Source organism: Polypterus senegalus, chromosome 9 (genome assembly GCF_016835505.1).
Source record: "Polypterus senegalus isolate Bchr_013 chromosome 9, ASM1683550v1, whole genome shotgun sequence".
NCBI classification, from domain to species: domain Eukaryota; kingdom Metazoa; phylum Chordata; class Cladistia; order Polypteriformes; family Polypteridae; genus Polypterus; species Polypterus senegalus.
Genome location: NC_053162.1, coordinates 8,407,631 through 8,425,576, shown reverse-complemented (window position 1 = coordinate 8,425,576; position 17,946 = coordinate 8,407,631). Strand labels below are relative to the sequence as shown.

Genomic DNA, 17,946 nt, shown 5'->3' with positions numbered 1-17,946 from the left:
CGTCCTCAAGTCACTGCAGCGTTGTTTTAGCTGAACACTTGCGGTCATTGTCATGCTGAAAGGTGAAGTGTCGCCCCACTCTGATGTGGCGTGCACTGTGGAACAGGTTTTCTTCTAATATCTATCTATCTATCTATCTATCTATCTATCTATCTATCTATCTATCTATCTATCTATCTATCTATCTGTTATATAGTTCCTTTCATATTATATAGTGCCTTTCATATCTATCTATCTATCTATAGTGCCTTTCATATTATATAGTGCCTTTCATATCATTTTTTATATATATATATATATATATATATATATATACACACAGTATATATATATACACACAATATATATATATATATATATATATATATATAGTATATATATATATATACAGTATATATATGTGTTTGTGTATGTATGCGAATTTCCCATTGGGAATTAAAAAGTATCTATCTATCTGTATTGTGCCCGTTATATCTATCTGTATATTTATCATTATATAGTGCCTTTTCTATGTATCTGTTATATAGTACCTCTCATATCTATCTATCTATCTATCTATCTATTATTATATAGTGCCTTTCATATCTATTTATATATTTATCATTATTATATATATATTTATCATCCTATGTATCTATTATATAGTATAGTATTATATAGTACCTCTTATATCTATCTATCTATTATATAGCGCCTTTCATATTTATCTATTAAGCTTTTATAAGGTGCCCCCCGGTGACAGATACAGTTGTTAAGGTCAATGTATTTGGCCTCATTTGTTCTTTTGTCTGTTCTGACCCGTCTCCCGCCCATGTACCCCCAAAGCATTATGTTGGTGCCACCATTCTTCATCATAGGGATGGCATTAGGCATTAGTTAATGAGAAGCATCTGAACTCTTTTGGCAGACCTCCAAGAACCGCTGTTTGTCTCATCAGACTAGAGGGTCTTTTTCCGTCTGCCCTCAGAGCCCCTTGAACTGTTGCGTGCCTTTTACTGGACAGTGACTGTCTGCCTAGTGTTCTGCTGAGGCACTGGCTCTTCTAACAGGTTCTCCCACTTCAGCCGAGGACTTCAGAAGCTCTCTTTGAGTGACCACTGGGTTCTCCATCACCTCCCTGCCCAAGGCCCTGGTAGTTCCAGACTTCATATTCTGGCCACTGTGCTCCTGGGAACACCGAAGACTTTTGTAATGGTTTGACCCCCATGTCCTGTTTCATTCCTCATCACTGTTAGATTGTGGTGCTCTACAGTGAGTTCCTTAGACTTTGTCCTGACATGGTGTGAATGTTTTTCAAAGATGTTCATTAAATTCAGTCTGCCACAAGTAAAACACATTTGGCCACAATATGGAGGGCCACAGCACAGGGTCTGAATATTTGTAGGAATGAGAAAGTTCAGTTTTTTTTTTTGTTTTTTTTTAAGAAATTTTCATACCTTATTGAAAATGTTTTGTCATTCTAAATACTTGACCACCTGCACTTTAATATCCCGATAGATGTAGAGAATTGTTATACGATCTTACGTTAATGTACTTGTAGAGAATTCTTATTATATGCGCACTGATACTTGTGCTTTTTTTGCCTGCTGCTTTATTTCCCTGGGGATTAACTAAAGCTTCTAGACGTGTGGTGCTCTAAACAGCTTCATGAACTGGCATTCACTGCCTTCACACTGGCCCTGGTTTTCTCATGCCCGACTTTGAGTAAATTAGTTTGGGTGGTGTTTTCCAGCAAGGGCACTAGCTCCCTGGTTGGAATAAGTTCTTTTTTAATTGCGGCGTCTTAAGTAACCCGAAACTATCTAGATATAATATTAAAAGGCAATACCCCTCCCATAGTGATACGGCGGTAAGAAATCACATAGTAGAAATAACTTAGCTTTCTTTGATGACGGTTTATGCGGCATAACAGACGAGGAAGCCAGGCCTGATGTATACAGTCTGCCACTTGCGTCACTGCGCTGGAAGGATTTTCAGGCCGTTATCTCCCATCCGTCCGTTGGCTTCAAAGGTTGGCCGGGCAATGTTCCAAGGTTTTATACTTTTTCTTTATATGCAGGCCCCCCTTAGGTAAATCATGCCATTCCCAACACGAAAAAGAAGATCCAATGTCATACTGACTCTGACACACAGAAATAGTACAAGGCCCATTTCGCAGTTGTGCCTTTCGTGTCTTCTAATGCTTGCCTAGCAGTTCTAAATGATGAGCCCCTGTGTGCTAAATCTGGCCTTGTGAGAAGATTTATAAAATTATTTTTTGTACAGAGCACAGTGACATATTAACCATATAAACTTACTACAGGTGGGCTATGGACTTTTCAGCAGAGATTTGTATCTAATTTTGCTTCTTTCTCATGGACAGAGAAACAACACTGGACATTTTTGAGATTCTCTGACAATTTGCCTTCAAAGAGACTTGACCACTCCATGTGCGTAATCCCATGGCGCCTGAGGACCCAACCTTGTGCACTTCATTCAGAAGCCGATTTTCCGACAGAAAAACAAATGGCCAGGGCCGAGGCGGTTGATGCCAGTGCACTTGTGGACCCCGCTACACACAAACAAGAGACGGTGCACCTTTGTCTTATAGTTGGTGGAATGGACACAGAAGGGAACGTCTTCAATGATTGTGCTGTGACAATACTCGACTGACAGGACTGAACTGTACATTAAAACCGTGAAGCTGAATCCGATGACTGCTGTAAAATTTGTTGGGATTGTGCCATCACTCGCATACTTACTAGGCCTGAATCTCAATTTACCAAAGGCCTGTCCATTCTGAAGCACCTCCAGTAGCTTTTCCTAATTCAATTGGCAAGTCTTTGGAGAAGGCATCTCTGGCACAGAGTTACACAAGTGATCTAGTGACAGTCACAACCACTCGATTTCCAGTAACACACAACTAATAAGACAGCCAATAATAAAAACTGCTAATCTGGTTTTTAAAATATTCACAGAGAGTGTGTAGGAGCAGAAACACAAGCCTTTACAGCCCAATGCCAGTGGCTCTCTCAAGGGGTTTTGGACACACTACATTCACATTACAAGCCTCATTACTCAGTTCAGAGGTTTGTGCTCAGATGCATTTGCCTATCCTGACAGTTCATATTCAGAAGTACAAGTGACCCGTATAGCTGTAATGTAAATGCAGCCATCAACACATTGGCAAGTCTTCTGTGTCACCAACAACAAAAAAAGGTAACATTTTTGAGACGACTCATAAAACTGACATGATGAACATGCTAGTAGCTGGTGGGTGAACATCATATTTTGTGCTGGAGAATGGGAAAAGTTAACCAGATTCAGAGGACTAGGTTGAGAAGGTGGGGAAAAAAAGCTGGATGGGTAGCTCTTGCTGGCACTGCTGCACCAAGAGATGTGTGGGTATGAGAAGACTTAGTCACAGTTGTAGTTCCCCATTGTTGTTTTGCCAGGCTGCTGGTGTTGACCGATGACAGCGCTGAGCCCAGGCATATTGGCAAAAAAAAAAAAAGTTTGTTTTATTTACGTTGCAGTGCCACACATACCCAAAAAGTGACTCAAAGCAGATTTGAAAAGATTGAATTTCAGTGCCCACACAGCCTTGGAAATCTTGTGTCACATTAAGGCAATAAAATTAGATTTGGGTCATTGCAGCCTGGTAATGTAAATGTAGTCTTAATGGATGCTGTCACCTCTCATGTATTTGAAATGAAATTATATATATATATATGTTAGACACCAAGTGCACAGACTAATTGGCACAAAAATTCAACTAGTGAATCTGTAGGCTAAACAGAACCATCAGTTAGAATGCACATCCTTAATTTTAACTGCCTGTATCCCACTGACAGTTTCAATCAGAAACATCCAAATTGTACAGGTCCTCAGTTGAGGTTGGAAGCAGATTCACCCATCACCAAAGGTGTTCTTTGGTCTGGCGGGCATATATTGGCCTTTTGACTCACATGCCTACCACATTCCCAACCCCTGCCCAGAAAGGAAAAGTCTGCATTACAAGATTGAAATTTAAAGCCTGGTTTAGTAAAGTTCAGGATTATAGCCAATAATCCCATAAGAAAGCCTTGACAATGGGGTCATTGAACAAATCTTGAAAAAAAAAAAAAAACAACAACATTTGAAAGGGTGGGCATCAGTGTTCCTGTGGAACTATGGGAAGGGTGGGTTGTTGTAGTCTAGAATCAAAAAAAAAAACACGCAAGGCTGGGAGCAGCAGGAGGCAACCACTCTTTCCCACAAGATGGGATCGTTTAAGACACCAGGGTGCACTGTGGTTTTGTGTTTTAATGCCACATGAAAACAGCTCCTTCAGCAAGAAAATTCTAAGAGTCAAACCATGGTCCATATTCCAGGACCTGGCCTATGAAACCATTCATGCTGATCTGATGGATCTCAATGATGCACACTTGTGTACATCTCCAATTCCACCCTACTGTGGTTGAAGTTTCATTTGAACACTTAATGAGCAGGTTTTGCTGCCGACTCGCTTTACTCAAACCCCTTAATTAGCACCCAATCAGCCTACAGCATGAGACAAACGTGACCAGCTAACCCCCGTCAATGAAAAATCTGAAAATTAAGGTCTTGGCCCAGTTTCTCCACAGGACACTGAAGGTGTTCTTGGGGGTTGGGACTTGAGCATCAGTTTCTGAAACCTCTGCCACACAGAGAAATTTAATGGGTTATTAAAAAGGATCAGCTTCCAATTAGGAGACTGGTTTGAATTGGAGGCCCCATCTGTTAGCTCACCTCGCATCCCATTTCTGTTTGGGTGCCAATGCCTTTCAAGGCAAAATTTGGGGCCTTTGGAGATTTAATTAATCTTAAAACCACTTTAAAAACTAAAATGTAAAGTAAATAGGCAGCAAAAGCCAGTCATTAACCAGTTGGGAGACCTCGGCTTTAAGAATCTCAAACCGAGTTACTCAAACTAAGGTGTTACTGACAGTTGCACCAGTAAAAACTTGCTGTGTTAAAAACAGAACCATAAAAATGGGATTAAATGGACTCTGGGAATCAGATTTGCCCATGCGTTTGCAATTTCAGCTCAGAACTTGAAACAAGAAAAAAAGATAACAGAGTAACAAACTCGATGTTTATTTCATTGTAGAAAATGTTTTCTACCTCCAATTTTTACTTCAAATAAATAAACAATTCCAAAAACACATCAACTGCACCCTTACCTCCCCCCTCCCTCCCCAATAAATTCTAAACCTCTGCATCAGTAACTGCCAAAGAACAGCAGCAGACAGCCAAATTTGGCTTTGATTTTTCCTCCACCTCAAAGTGAAGATACCACACATTCCTGTAAGGTTTTTCCATTTTCTCCTTGTTCAAGTCCTTAAGGAGTCCAATTATTTACACACAAATTAGGAGACCTTACAACTCATCTTTCTCTTCACCTTCTGGGGGAGGAGCTCCAGCACCACCATAAAGTTTACTGACAATTGGCTGAACAACCTCTTCAAGTTCTTTCTTTTTAGCTTGGAAGTCTTCTAGATCTGCATCCTGGTGGCCCTCAAGCCATTCAATTTTCTCTTCAACAGCTTTCTCAATTGCTTCTTTGTCTTCAGATGACAGTTTTCCACCCAGCTTCTCTTTGTCACCAATCTGATTTTTCAGAGAGTAGGCATAACTTTCAAGCTCGTTCCTGGCATCAATGCGTTCTTTAAGCTTTTTGTCCTCTTCTGCAAATCTTTCTGCATCATTGACCATTCTTTCGATATCTTCTGGGGTCAGGCGGTTTTGATCATTTGTGATGGTGATTTTATTTTTGTTACCTGTACCCTTGTCTTCAGCTGTAACTCTCAGAATGCCATTCACATCAATTTCAAATGTGACTTCAATTTGAGGAACCCCTCTTGGAGCTGGAGGGATGCCAGTCAGGTCAAAGGTACCCAGCAGATGGTTATCTTTAGTCAGAGGACGCTCACCTGCATTGAAAGATTTGATAGAAAAAGGTTATCTTGGATGGATTTTGCCTTTAAGGTAAGCAGCACCAAAACCATATAAACCTCAAAACAAGACTCAATTTAAAATGGATATGCACCTTCATAAACCTTGATGGTTACAGTTGGCTGATTATCTGAAGCTGTGGAGAAGATCTGTGACTTTTTCGTTGGTACAACAGTGTTTCTGGGAATCAACTTTGTCATCACACCTCCAACAGTCTCAATGCCAAGAGTCAAGGGGCACACATCCAGAAGAACCAGGTCACCTGGTAAAGGAAAAAAAAAATTATATATATATTTTTTAATTTGCCCTGAGCAACCATTTACTAAGCCAAAGTGTGTGTGTATGTGTGTGTGTATATATATATATATATATATATATAAAAAATGTCTAGCCATTAGCATATAAGCGACTGAAACCCAGAACTGCCAAGGTTTGGAAAGATCAGTGAGAAGGGGGTGTAGAGACAGACAGACTATATTGTAGACATAATAGAATCAGGGGCTACCTACCAGTATCTTCTTCTCCAGACAGCACTCCAGCTTGAACTGCAGCACCATATGCTACAGCCTCATCAGGATTAATGCCACGGGAAGGTTCTTTGCCATTGAAGAATTCTTTAACAAGCTGTTGGATTTTTGGAATACGAGTTGACCCACCAACCAGCACAATTTCATCAATATCAGATTTCTTAAGATCAGCATCTTCCAGCACTTTCTGTACAGGCTTCATGGTTGATCTGAAAAGATCCTGATATAAGGGGAGAAACAAATTCCTTAAAGGATTTTCACTTAAATGCAGAATATATCCCCCCAACCCATGCCTATTACAGAGCTCTTTTGGAATCCTCAAAATTACAAGTTAGCTAACATTCACAGGCCTACCCACCATGTTCAGCTCCTCGAACTTGGCACGAGTTAGTGTTTCGGAAAAGTCTTCACCCTCAAAGAAAGACTCAATTTCAATTCTCGCCTGGTGCTGAGAGGAGAGGGCACGTTTGGCTTTTTCAACTTCACGCCTCAGTTTCTGTACAGCCCTGTTGTCCTTGCGCACATCTTTGCCAGTTTTCTTTTTGTACAGTTTAATGAAGTGCTCCATGACACGTTGGTCAAAATCTTCACCTCCCAGGTGAGTATCTCCATTAGTGGCAACGACTTCAAACACCCCATTGTCGATGGTGAGCAAAGAGACATCAAAAGTGCCACCACCAAGATCAAAGACAAGGATGTTCTTCTCACCATCTTTTTTATCCAGGCCATAAGCAATAGCAGCTGCAGTTCTATTAAATAAAAAAAAAAAAAAGAATCTTGAAGTCACCATTTTTTAAAACTGTAGCATAGCTTTTGTAAAGCTTTTTTTTTTTTTTTAATGTATGTATAGGTGAAGACCTACAGTCCAGTTTCACATATTCAGATTTTAAAGACGGTCTAAAATTACTCTGTGCATGTTAGACAGGAGTGCAATCAAGTTTAGCCTAATGATTAAGCTCCTACACCACACTGCCTGCCCAAGTTAAAGGTTCATTAGGGCGTACAATTTTTTTTTTTTTTTTTAAGGACATTTAGATTAATCCTTAACTTAGCCTTCAAGTCAACTTTTAAAAAAGGAACTTACGGCTCATTGATGATCCTCATCACATTCAGTCCAGCAATGACACCAGCATCCTTGGTTGCTTGACGCTGAGCATCATTGAAATACGCAGGTACTGTAACTACAGCATGAGTAACCTGAATGGGGGCAAAAGAGGAAAACATTAAAATAGACAGAATGGGTTAAAGGATTCAACACCAGCCATTGCCCTCTAAATTATTCAAAGGACAAGTGTCCAGCTCTGGATTCCCCTTGGAACACAGAGTTAGGGCAAATTAAAGTGTCTCCCCCCTGTGCTGAACACTTGGAATTTTACAGTCACTACACTTAGATGCCAGGACTTGAACTTTATTCTTGTAGCTGTAAGTTTATAGCACAAATTGCTCTGCCACACTAACAGGCCACAAGATGGATTGCTACTCCTTTGAGAAATATGCTTAAGGATACAAATAGACTGGTAGAGGAGTAGATTTGCATGGCCAATATGTTCAAGATTACTACATGAACTTTCACTCCAGAACACCACTGAAAGTTAAGTACCTTTTTGCCGAGGTATGCTTCTGCAGTTTCCTTCATCTTGGTCAGCACCATGGCAGAAATTTCTTCTGGTGCAAAGGTTTTTGTCTGACCACCAATGTCAACCTGAATATGGGGTTTACTCTTTTTTTCAATCACCTGTGCAAAAAAAAAAGTGCATGTTTTACATACATAAAAATGAACACATCTAGCATACATTTACAGCAGTTTAAAGCTGCCAAAAAACACAGCCTACCTTAAATGGCAAATACTTGATATCCTGCTGAACAGATGGATCACCCCATGTGCGCCCAATCAGACGCTTTGCATCAAACACTGTATTCTCTGGGTTGGAAGTCAACTGATTTTTGGCAGCATCCCCAATCAAACGTTCTCCCTCACTTGTGAAGGCCACATAAGATGGAGTGATGCGGTTGCCCTGGTCATTGGCAATAATTTCTACTCGTCCATTCTTAAAGACCCCAACACTGGAAAAAAAATAAAAACCTTCATGAATCTTCCATTCAAGAAAATAAAGCTAGTACAGTTTTTAACAGGAGAACAAATCTTATACTACATAAGGATGCAAGATCCAAATGCTACACACATCACAAAGTCTCAGACTGCCAAGTTAATTAAATTCTTACCATGAGTAAGTGGTCCCAAGATCAATTCCCACAACAGTCCCAACACTTTCCTTCCTTTCTTCATCATCAGCAGCAAATGCAATGCTGATGAAGAGCACAAGACACAGAATCTTCATTCTGAACTTCATTTAGTTTCAACTATACCTGCAGAGGAGGAAAAAAAAAACAAAAAACTCCCAATTAGAAAAGCGTGAGGCCAAGTCAAGAAGCTTAAACACTTAAATATTGCTATCAGTTAATTGGGCACATAAAGGACATTTTATGAAAGATTTTACCACATGTGCAAAAATGCATTTGAAATTGTGCCCTATTCAGGTTGGAGCACCCAAGAGATGCCTACACTTTAAACAATGACTTCTAATACAACATGTAGTATATTAATGGTCTATAAATGCCAAACACACCTGTAAAGAGATTACATTAAATTACAGTACATATAAAAACTGTTAAATACAAGGTTTGAATTGGTCAACCACCATATTCGATTAGAAGTGTCCTAAAATAAAGCCGGAAATGGACCAACACTAAAATCTTTGGTTCAAAGTAGTCCTAAAATAACCTTCCCTTAGGTGTAATCAAGTGTTCCTTACTGCCATTTGCAAACCAAAATTATGCATTACTAAAAAAAAAAAAAAAACTCATAAACTTCCTACACGCAGTTTACTTTATCCAGTGTCACCGGAATCACCAGAAGCCCCTCGTCGAGATGCGCAATAGTGGCCCAAGTCATAGGACTGCCTTTATCCAACATTTACGCCAACTCACTCACTCCAACTAATGGGACGCCAAGAGCACAGGACCGGACGGTGTACAGCACGGCCAGTTAACATGTTATAAAACTGAAAAGGGGAAAATGTGGCGCTTCTCTCCCGTGTTCTGCCTCCAACACAAAAATGAACTTATCGCCAACACTAAAAACTTTGTGACCGGAAACGACCTAACGGTATGCATCCGGCAGTACCCACTGACGATGCCAATTACGTAGAGACCACCTACAGGACGAAGAGATGTCACCGTAGCATCATCCACGTGACACTGGATCAGTAACAACGGTGCCACAGACCAAAGCCAATAGAAATTTATTATTTTTTTTTTACTTTCTTGGGACAAATACAGTGCACCCGATGAAGCAACAATTAAATCGAAAATTTCCGAGCGTGAAATTAAAGAATCAGCATCCGCCCAATGCATAGACTCGTTTTAACCGCTAGGAGGTGGTAAGACGACATTTTACGGTAAAGCTTAACTAAAATCAAACGCGGCAAAAGGAAAAAAATGAAATGCTCCTTCCAATTAATTGTAAAATCTGCAATAAATACAACCCAAACTACACCTGTCACACACAGGCCGTCCACCTAACGCGGTTCACACTGTTAAGGGCCACCATTAACACGTTAAAAAAAAAAGGCGCGAGTAGAATCCACAAGTGGAAGCGGCGGCCGCTTTGATGCGCGCGTTTCCCCAAAGTGAACAGCCAGCGGTTACACGCAGGACGCCGGTCTATCTGTTCGTGACTACGAGGAGCACGGATCACACAGCTCATTTTATTTAAGAACTGTCAGAACCTCACAAAACCCCATAATGGCCCAACCATGAGACTTGCACGCTCAATGAATCAGGACTTTCATAGCGGCTTTTTACTTTCAATTAAAAGGCAGAAAGAATCACTCACGAAAGAGCTCGAATAGTCACACTTACCGGTAAGCACATAGTGGTTACGTAAATGTAAACTCCTGCATCTTACAAAAAAAGGGCATCTAAGGTCTTATTCAAAACACTCACAAGAGAGCTCAAGGTCAATATTATGCCCAACAAAAAACCTAAAGACGATCAACCAAACAATACCCATCAACACTATACTGCTGGACTTTTCCAGAAGAAAAAGGGCAAACACGAACAGAATTTCTCCATAACAAGGACGCTCAGCTTCCCAACTGAAGGCAACAAACAACGACTTACCCTTTAATTCTTCACAAAAAAGACAAACCGTAGGAAACGAAGAAAAATCTTAGGTTAAAGTCAGCAGTCGCGTTTATATCAATATTCAGTCGTTTGTGCTAAGTCTCCTGCCAATGCGGTGTCTCCCGGCTCGGTGCGCAGTCTCTCTATATAAAGCTTCGTTGCTTCCTCGTCGTGGAGGCTTGCTATTGGTCGGCAAGCCACTCGGTGTAGCAATTTGATTGGTCCACACAAGCACGCTGGCTGCTCCCGATTCGGACACGTACTGGCTGTCATGACGTTCCACGGGTACGCCTTGGGTTCTTCTTGATTGGCTATTACAAAGGTGTCGCGGCCCAATGGCCGAGTGACATATCTCCAATTCATGATTACAGTTGGTTGCGTCAGACGTCAGTCATTTTAGCCCCACGCCTTTAGAATTTCTGGAAATTTCACGATTCTGATAGAGGAACCCCTTTTTATGGGCGATTTTGTCAAATACACCATGCAGTACATGGAATTGATTAGCAGGCTTACACGGCGCGGCTGGCTGTAAAGTAAAAAAAAAAAACCTGAAAACAGAGTCGGGACAAAGACCACACAGCGAATGTGAAACTCATAAGTAATCATTTTATCAACGTCTACTTTTATTTAATAGTGGCAAACCAAGGCGGAAGTTAACATTAAACAGGAAAAATTGAAGAATTCTGTATTCTTAAAGGGCCACTTTCTACTTTCTCAGTTATTTTTAACAATGGCATCACGGTTTCATAATGTTATGTATATCAAGTAAATTACACTGAAACTACGAACTGTAACATCAGTTTCATTTTGTAATGCAGACAGTATTAATTACACTGAAACTGGAAACTATAAAAACAAATTTATTATGTTAAGGTATTTTAAGCAAATTAACACAGAAACTGCGCTAATCCTTGGTACCGTTCTAATTTCTCACAGGCATCGAAATGAAATCACAGTTCCATTATGTTATGTAAATAACGTAAAATTACGTAGAAACTGCGAATTCTCAAGTTATAATGAAATCCGAACGGGTGCCTATAAAAGTGCCAATTCCAAACTATTATAATTATAACTTTTGGTAATTAATTCAACTAAAGAAATAATACAAAGTGCTTGTGAAACATTCGAGTATAATCATTGGTATCTTACACTAGGATTCAATGGGCTAAGAAGAGAAACAGCTGATTGTCACCTCCCGTGACATAATCTTACCTGCTGTCATTCAAGCCGAACCATTGACACGCACGGAAGTGTCACAAACTACCAAGAGCAATGCAGCATTCCCTCACTTGATTTGTGGTATTCTCCGAATAGTCGATGGCAATTGTTGAAAGCACACTATATGTGAATTCCAAGGGTGTAAAAGCTGACTTGATAGATAGATAGATAGATAGATAGATAGATAGATAGATAGATAGATAGATATGAAAGGCACTATATGATAGATAGATAGATAGATAGATAGATAGATAGATAGATAGATAGATAGACATGAAAGGCACTATATGATAGATAGATAGATAGATAGATAGATAGATAGATAGATAGATAGATAGATAGATAGATAGATAGATAAATAGATAGATAGACATGAAAGGCACTATATGATAGATAGATAGATAGATAGATAGATAGATAGATAGATAGATAGATAGATAGATAGATAGATATGAAAGGCACTGTAGATTGATTGATAGATAGATACTTTATTAATCCCAAGGGGACATTCACATACTCCAGCAGCAGCTTACTGATACAAGAACAATATTAAATTAAAGAGTAATAGAAATGCAGGTAAAGACAGACAATAACTTTGAATAATGTTAACATTTACCTCCCCAGGTGGAACTGAAGAATCGCATATTGTGCAATTGTTTTAGCCCACACTGTCCTTGGGTAACTAAGTCAAGAGGGCAGGTTGTGAGGATACCACTGTAGAAAATGTCACATAAAAGATATGTCATGAACTTTGAAATAAAACTAAAAGCCTATAAATGACCAGCACACATATTTATCAGAGTTTGGAACGCTTTTGGTTTTATTAAGGCAGCACGGTTGTAGCGCTACTGCCCGTCAGTAAGGAGACCGGGGCTCATGTCTCAGGTCCTCCCTGCTTGGAGTTTGTATCTTCTCCCTGTCTTGTGTGTGTTTCCGCTGGGAGCTCCGGTTTCCTCTAACAGTCCAAAGACATGCAAGTTAGATGAGATTCAACTTTATTGTCATTGTACAGGTAAAACGAAATGCACTTTAGCATCTAACCAGAAAGTGCAAATAGTAGACTGAGCTGCAATAGACAGTGGGTGCAAAAAGTACATTAAAGTGCAATAAACAGTAAGGTGCAATACGACAGCATACAAATGAGAATATCTATGTGGTATTTGAATTTACAGGTGGTAGTGTATAAAAGGGGGTGGCATGGTGGCGCAGTGGGTAGCGCTGCCTTGCAGTTAGGAGACCCAGGTTCAGTTCCCAGGTCCTCCCTGCGTGGAGTTTGCATGTTGTCCCCGTGTCTGCGTGGGTTTCCTCCCAAAGTCCAAAGACATGCAGGTTAGGTGCATTGGCGATCCTAAATTGTCCCGTGTGTGTGTGTGCTTGGTGTGTGTGTCCTGCAGTTGGCTGGCTAGTGTATAAAAGGAAGAGTATATAGATGTAAATATTGATCAGTAGTACAGATACATGGAATGAATAAGTATAGATATGTGAAATATTTTATATACAGAATAGCAGGGACATGCAGTCTGTCATCATGAAAAGTAAAAAAACTAATAATGATAACATAAAATAAATGTGTCCAATCGTCTGTGCTACACATTTGTTTTCTGTATAATTCCAATAATTTATAATTTTTATAGTCAAAATCACTGAATTTGTGCATTTCCTGTTCAAAAACAGTGGAGAAACATGAGGTGCTGCAGCGACGAGCCTCACCTCACCTCAAACTGCGCTCTCCCTCACACACTGCAGGGTTGATGCCTGCGATGGTCACGTGCCTGTCGCTGTCTCTCTTTATGTTGCCAATATAATGTTCGCAGACATGTTTATTACACACCCTGACTTTCCACAGTCTGCCTAATATCTTTAATGAATGTGTGTGCTGTATTTAGTCTTGCTGATTGGACATAAAACTGCAGCGGGAAGGCACAAGGTGAGGCAGACAGTCCTGTGCCGCCCTGAAGGGGGCGCGTGTGAGCCCAACAGGTGCTCGTTGCTGCTGTTCTTCTACGCAGAGGCGCCAATAAGTTTGCGATATCAGAAAGTCAAGTGCACCGCAGCGGGCCGTTTATTTAGATTTTTTGTTCCGACTGACTGCCAAAATGGAAGATTTAAGACTTTTAAAACTAAAGAAGAAAGAAAGTGGCAGAGATTTTCGTGGAGAAGGATAAGCACATGGATTTCATGTATAAATAAAGGTAAGACCATAAATGGTTTTTAATTTTATAAAAAAATGTGATCAGACTAAGAAAAAAAAAAAAACAATACAATATTTAAAAACTAAATTTTGACCTTAAATAAAATATTCTTTTGTTTTTCTTGTTATCCTTTTGTCGAATAGTCTGTATTAAAATGTACTAAAGCATCAGAATTGAAAGCTTTTAAAAACAACTAAATATTTCAATTAAGATCAAAATTGAAATCCGTTTTTTTTTTACACCACTCTGTACTTTCATTTGTATTAAATGAGTATGAATTGTGGAATTGCAACGGCAACTTTAGAGCACATGGAGGGTGCACTCTCTCTGTCGCCGATATAAATGTGACGTTCTTCCTTAGCCAAGTATGCGCCTTATCTGTCTGTGTGTGTAAAGAATGCTGATGAGATATGAAACGTAACCAGGAGTCCATGTGCTGGCTGCCAATTAAATAGTGAATAAGCGACTCTTTTGGGTTTATACTGTATATTTGTAAATCTGACTCTGTTGGAGTCAGTGCCTCACCAGCCATGAACCCCACCGCACGTCACTGCAGAATTCATGTAAACGGGTGAACACATACATAGAGTACAGTCAGAAGATATTGGTATTTAGAAAGGTCAGCTATTGAGTAGTTAAGGGTTGAAGATTCAGAATCATCATGGTGTTATTTAAGAAACTGTTCCCGAGTCTGCTGGTGCCAGACTGAAGGCTCCTGTAGTGCCTCCCTGATAGGAGGAGGGTGGTCAGTCCATGGCTGGGCTGTGAGGCACCCCTGATGATGCTGCCAGCCCCTCACAGACATCATGTATGTTGCAGGGTCAGCAACAGTAAGCAGCGGGATATCAATGATGTGCCTGTCAGTTTTCACCACCCGTTGCCGGGCCTTCCTGTCAGTATACGGTGCAGATGCCACACCACACCATAATGCAGTTTGCCAATATGCCCTCAACAGTGCAGTGGTAAAACGTTCAACAGAATCTGAGGAGACAGGCAGGCTTTCTTTAGTCTCCTTGAAAAGTAAAGTCGTTGTTGCCGCTGACTGGAAGTGTTTATTGTCGGAGATGTGGACGCCCAGGAAACTGAAGCTGGAATGAATTTGGGAATTAGCAATTCAAACTTGGCCCTCGTTTGTGGTGTATGTGTTTGCCCTGAGATGGACTGGCGTCCTGTCCGGAGTTTGTTCTTTGCCTTGCACCCTGTGGTCGCTGGGATAGGCTTCAGCAACCCGTGCAACCCTGTTCAGGACTAAACGGGTTGGAAAATGACTGACTGACTGGTTTTACTGTTAAATATACTGTACACTTTCACTTTGACTGCTTTATTAGACTCTGAGAACAGCCCGGTGTGTTCTGTATGACTAATGTGCAACTCTAATGGAAAAACAAGACAACAATCACTAATGTGTATGGAGCATCATTACCGGTACCTTTTAGTGTTAGGCACACATCCTATTTTCCTCTATTACTGCAAATATTTGACATGAAATGTTTTCAATGCCTGCGGTGGGCTGGCGCCCTGCCCGGAGTTTGCTACCTGCCTTGCACCCTGTGTTGGCTGAGATTGGCTCCAGCAGACGCCCGTGACCCTGTTATTAGGATACAGCGGGTTGGATGTTTTCAATGCTTTAACCCTGGTCTCCAACTCCGCTCCTGGAGGGCTGCAGTGGCCGCAAGTTTTCATTCTCACCCTTTTCTTAATTAGTGACCCGTTTTTGCTGCTAATTAACTTCTTTTGAATTCATTTTAATGGACTTGCTCTTGAAGACTCAGACCCCACAATTAGTGCTGGGTGGTATGACCAAAATTCTGTAACACACAGAATTTTTCTAAATTATTCTGGTTTCACGGTATTCTACGGTATTTTTTTCCCATGCATGAGTGGATGTTACCCACATTTTCCATTGCAATTACTGCAGTAGACTGGCTAAGAATAACCTACTCCACTGTCATGAGGATTGTATAAAAAAAACATTTTAATGTGCACACAAGTGTTAATCCAGGTTTGCTTGGCCCCATAAAGTGATAGTTTTCAAGGGAGTGGCACCAATGAAGAGAAAGAATCACATTGCATGACAGTTGCAGTCAAAATAAACTTTTTATTGAACAAATTCTGCAAACAACTTAAACTATAATTTTGACAACATATTTTCAACCACCCAAAGAGGCATTTAGACTTAGTAAAATATCCAGAGGTGCTTGTCAAAGGTTGTATTGCACCGAACATGTCTTAGAAAAGGAATAAATAGATCGATCGATCGATAGATACTTTATTAATCCTAAGGGGAAATTCACAAACTCCAGCAGCAGCATACTGATAAAGAACAATATTAAATTAAAGAGTGATAACAATGCTGGTATAACAGACAATAACTTTGTATAACGTTAACGTTTACCCCCCCAGGTGGAATTGAAGAGTCGCATAGTGTGGGGTCTCCTCAGTCTGTCGCTGAAGCTGCTCCTCTGTCTGGAGATGATCCTGTTCAGTGGATGCAGTGGATTCTCCATGAGTGACAGGAGTCTGCACAGCGTCCGTCGCTCTGCCACAGATGTCAAACTGTCCAGCTCTGTGCCTACAATAGAGCCTGCCTTCTTAACAAGTTTGTCCAGGCGTGAGGTGTCCCTCTTCTTTATGCTGCCTCCCCAACACACCACCGCGTAGAAGAGAGCATCGCCACAACCGTCTGATAGAACATCTGCAGCATCTTATTGCAGATGTTGAAAGACGCCAGCCTTCTAATGAAGTATAGTCGGCTCTGTCCTCTCTTGCACAGATCATCAGTATTGGCAGTCCAGTCCAGTTTATCATCCAGCTGCACTCCCAGGTATTTATAGGTCTGCACCCTCTGTACAGTCACCTCTGATGATCATGGGGTCCATGAGGGGCCTGGGCCTCCTAAAATCCATCACCAGCTCCTTGGTCTTGTTGGTGTTCAGGTGTAGGTGGTTTGAGTCGCACCATTTAACAAAGTCCTTGATTAGGTTCCTATACTCCTCCTCCTGCCCACTCCTGATGCAGCCCACCATAGCAGTGTCGTCAGTGAACTTTTGCACGTGGCAGGACTCTGAGTTGTATTGGAAGTTGATGTATGTTGACTGAACAAGACCAGAGAAAGTCCAGTCCCCTGCGGCGCTCCTGTGCTGCTGACCACAATGTCAGACCTGCAGTTCCCAAGACGCACATATACTGTATATATTGATTTATTTTTATGAAATTGTTTGCTTGTCGGACGTGTAGTAGGTTTCTGTACCCAGTGTGTCTTGTGTGTGTTTGAGTGGCTATGTCCTTTGAGTTTTTCACTCTAAATGTGATAACTAATCATCTGGCCCTTTACAAGTCATCCTTCTTACAGCACCCCAAGCTACAGATAGATAGATAGATAGATAGATAGATAGATAGATAGATAGATAGATAGATAGATAGATAGATAGATAGATAGATAGATAGATAGATAGATAGATAGATAGATAGATAGATAGATAGATAGATAGATAGATAGATAGATAGATAGATAGATAGATACTTTATTAATCCCAAGGGGAAATTCCCATTTATTTTTTTTTCAGAGAGAACTGAAGATTTATCGGAAGAAATTACAGAAAATATAGAAGAACTGGTGGAAGGGACTCGACTACACTCCAGTTCGGGTGACGCAGTTCCCTGCTCTGGACGTCCATCCTTTGACATTCCAGTTGAGTCAATAGAACAGTTTACAGCTCTGGGGCCTCATGTATAATGCCGTGTGTAGAATTCGCACTATAACATGACATAAACACAAAAGCTGAAATGTGCTTATGCACAGAAAAATCTAGATGCAGGAATCTGTGCGTATGCCAACTTCCACGTTCTTCCGCTCCATAAATCCCGGT

The 17,946-nt window shown here is 40.6% G+C and overlaps 2 protein-coding genes across 2 annotated transcripts in view; one reads left to right on the top strand and one right to left on the bottom strand.

Moving 5' to 3' along the window:
- rabepk (Rab9 effector protein with kelch motifs) overlaps nucleotides 1-4,194 on the top strand; it is a 57,788-nt gene extending 53,594 nt beyond the window's left edge. Inside the window, exon 8 of the mRNA XM_039762682.1 lies at nucleotides 2,363-4,194. Coding sequence (XP_039618616.1) covers nucleotides 2,363-2,652 — 290 coding nt within the window. The 3' untranslated portion in view covers nucleotides 2,653-4,194. The remainder of the gene's footprint in view (nucleotides 1-2,362) is intronic.
- Nucleotides 4,195-5,281: 1,087 nt separating this feature from the next.
- On the bottom strand, nucleotides 5,282-10,807 carry hspa5 (heat shock protein 5). Its single transcript, XM_039762681.1, has 9 exons — nucleotides 10,665-10,807; nucleotides 8,706-8,849; nucleotides 8,315-8,546; nucleotides 8,083-8,217; nucleotides 7,567-7,679; nucleotides 6,841-7,231; nucleotides 6,465-6,702; nucleotides 6,050-6,217; nucleotides 5,282-5,933 (listed from the first exon to the last, which is right to left on the bottom strand). Exons 2-9 carry the CDS (start codon nucleotides 8,831-8,833, stop codon nucleotides 5,380-5,382), a joined length of 1,959 nt encoding a protein of 652 aa, XP_039618615.1. The 5' UTR covers nucleotides 8,834-8,849; nucleotides 10,665-10,807; the 3' UTR covers nucleotides 5,282-5,379.
- Between the last annotated feature and the right edge of the window lie 7,139 nt (nucleotides 10,808-17,946).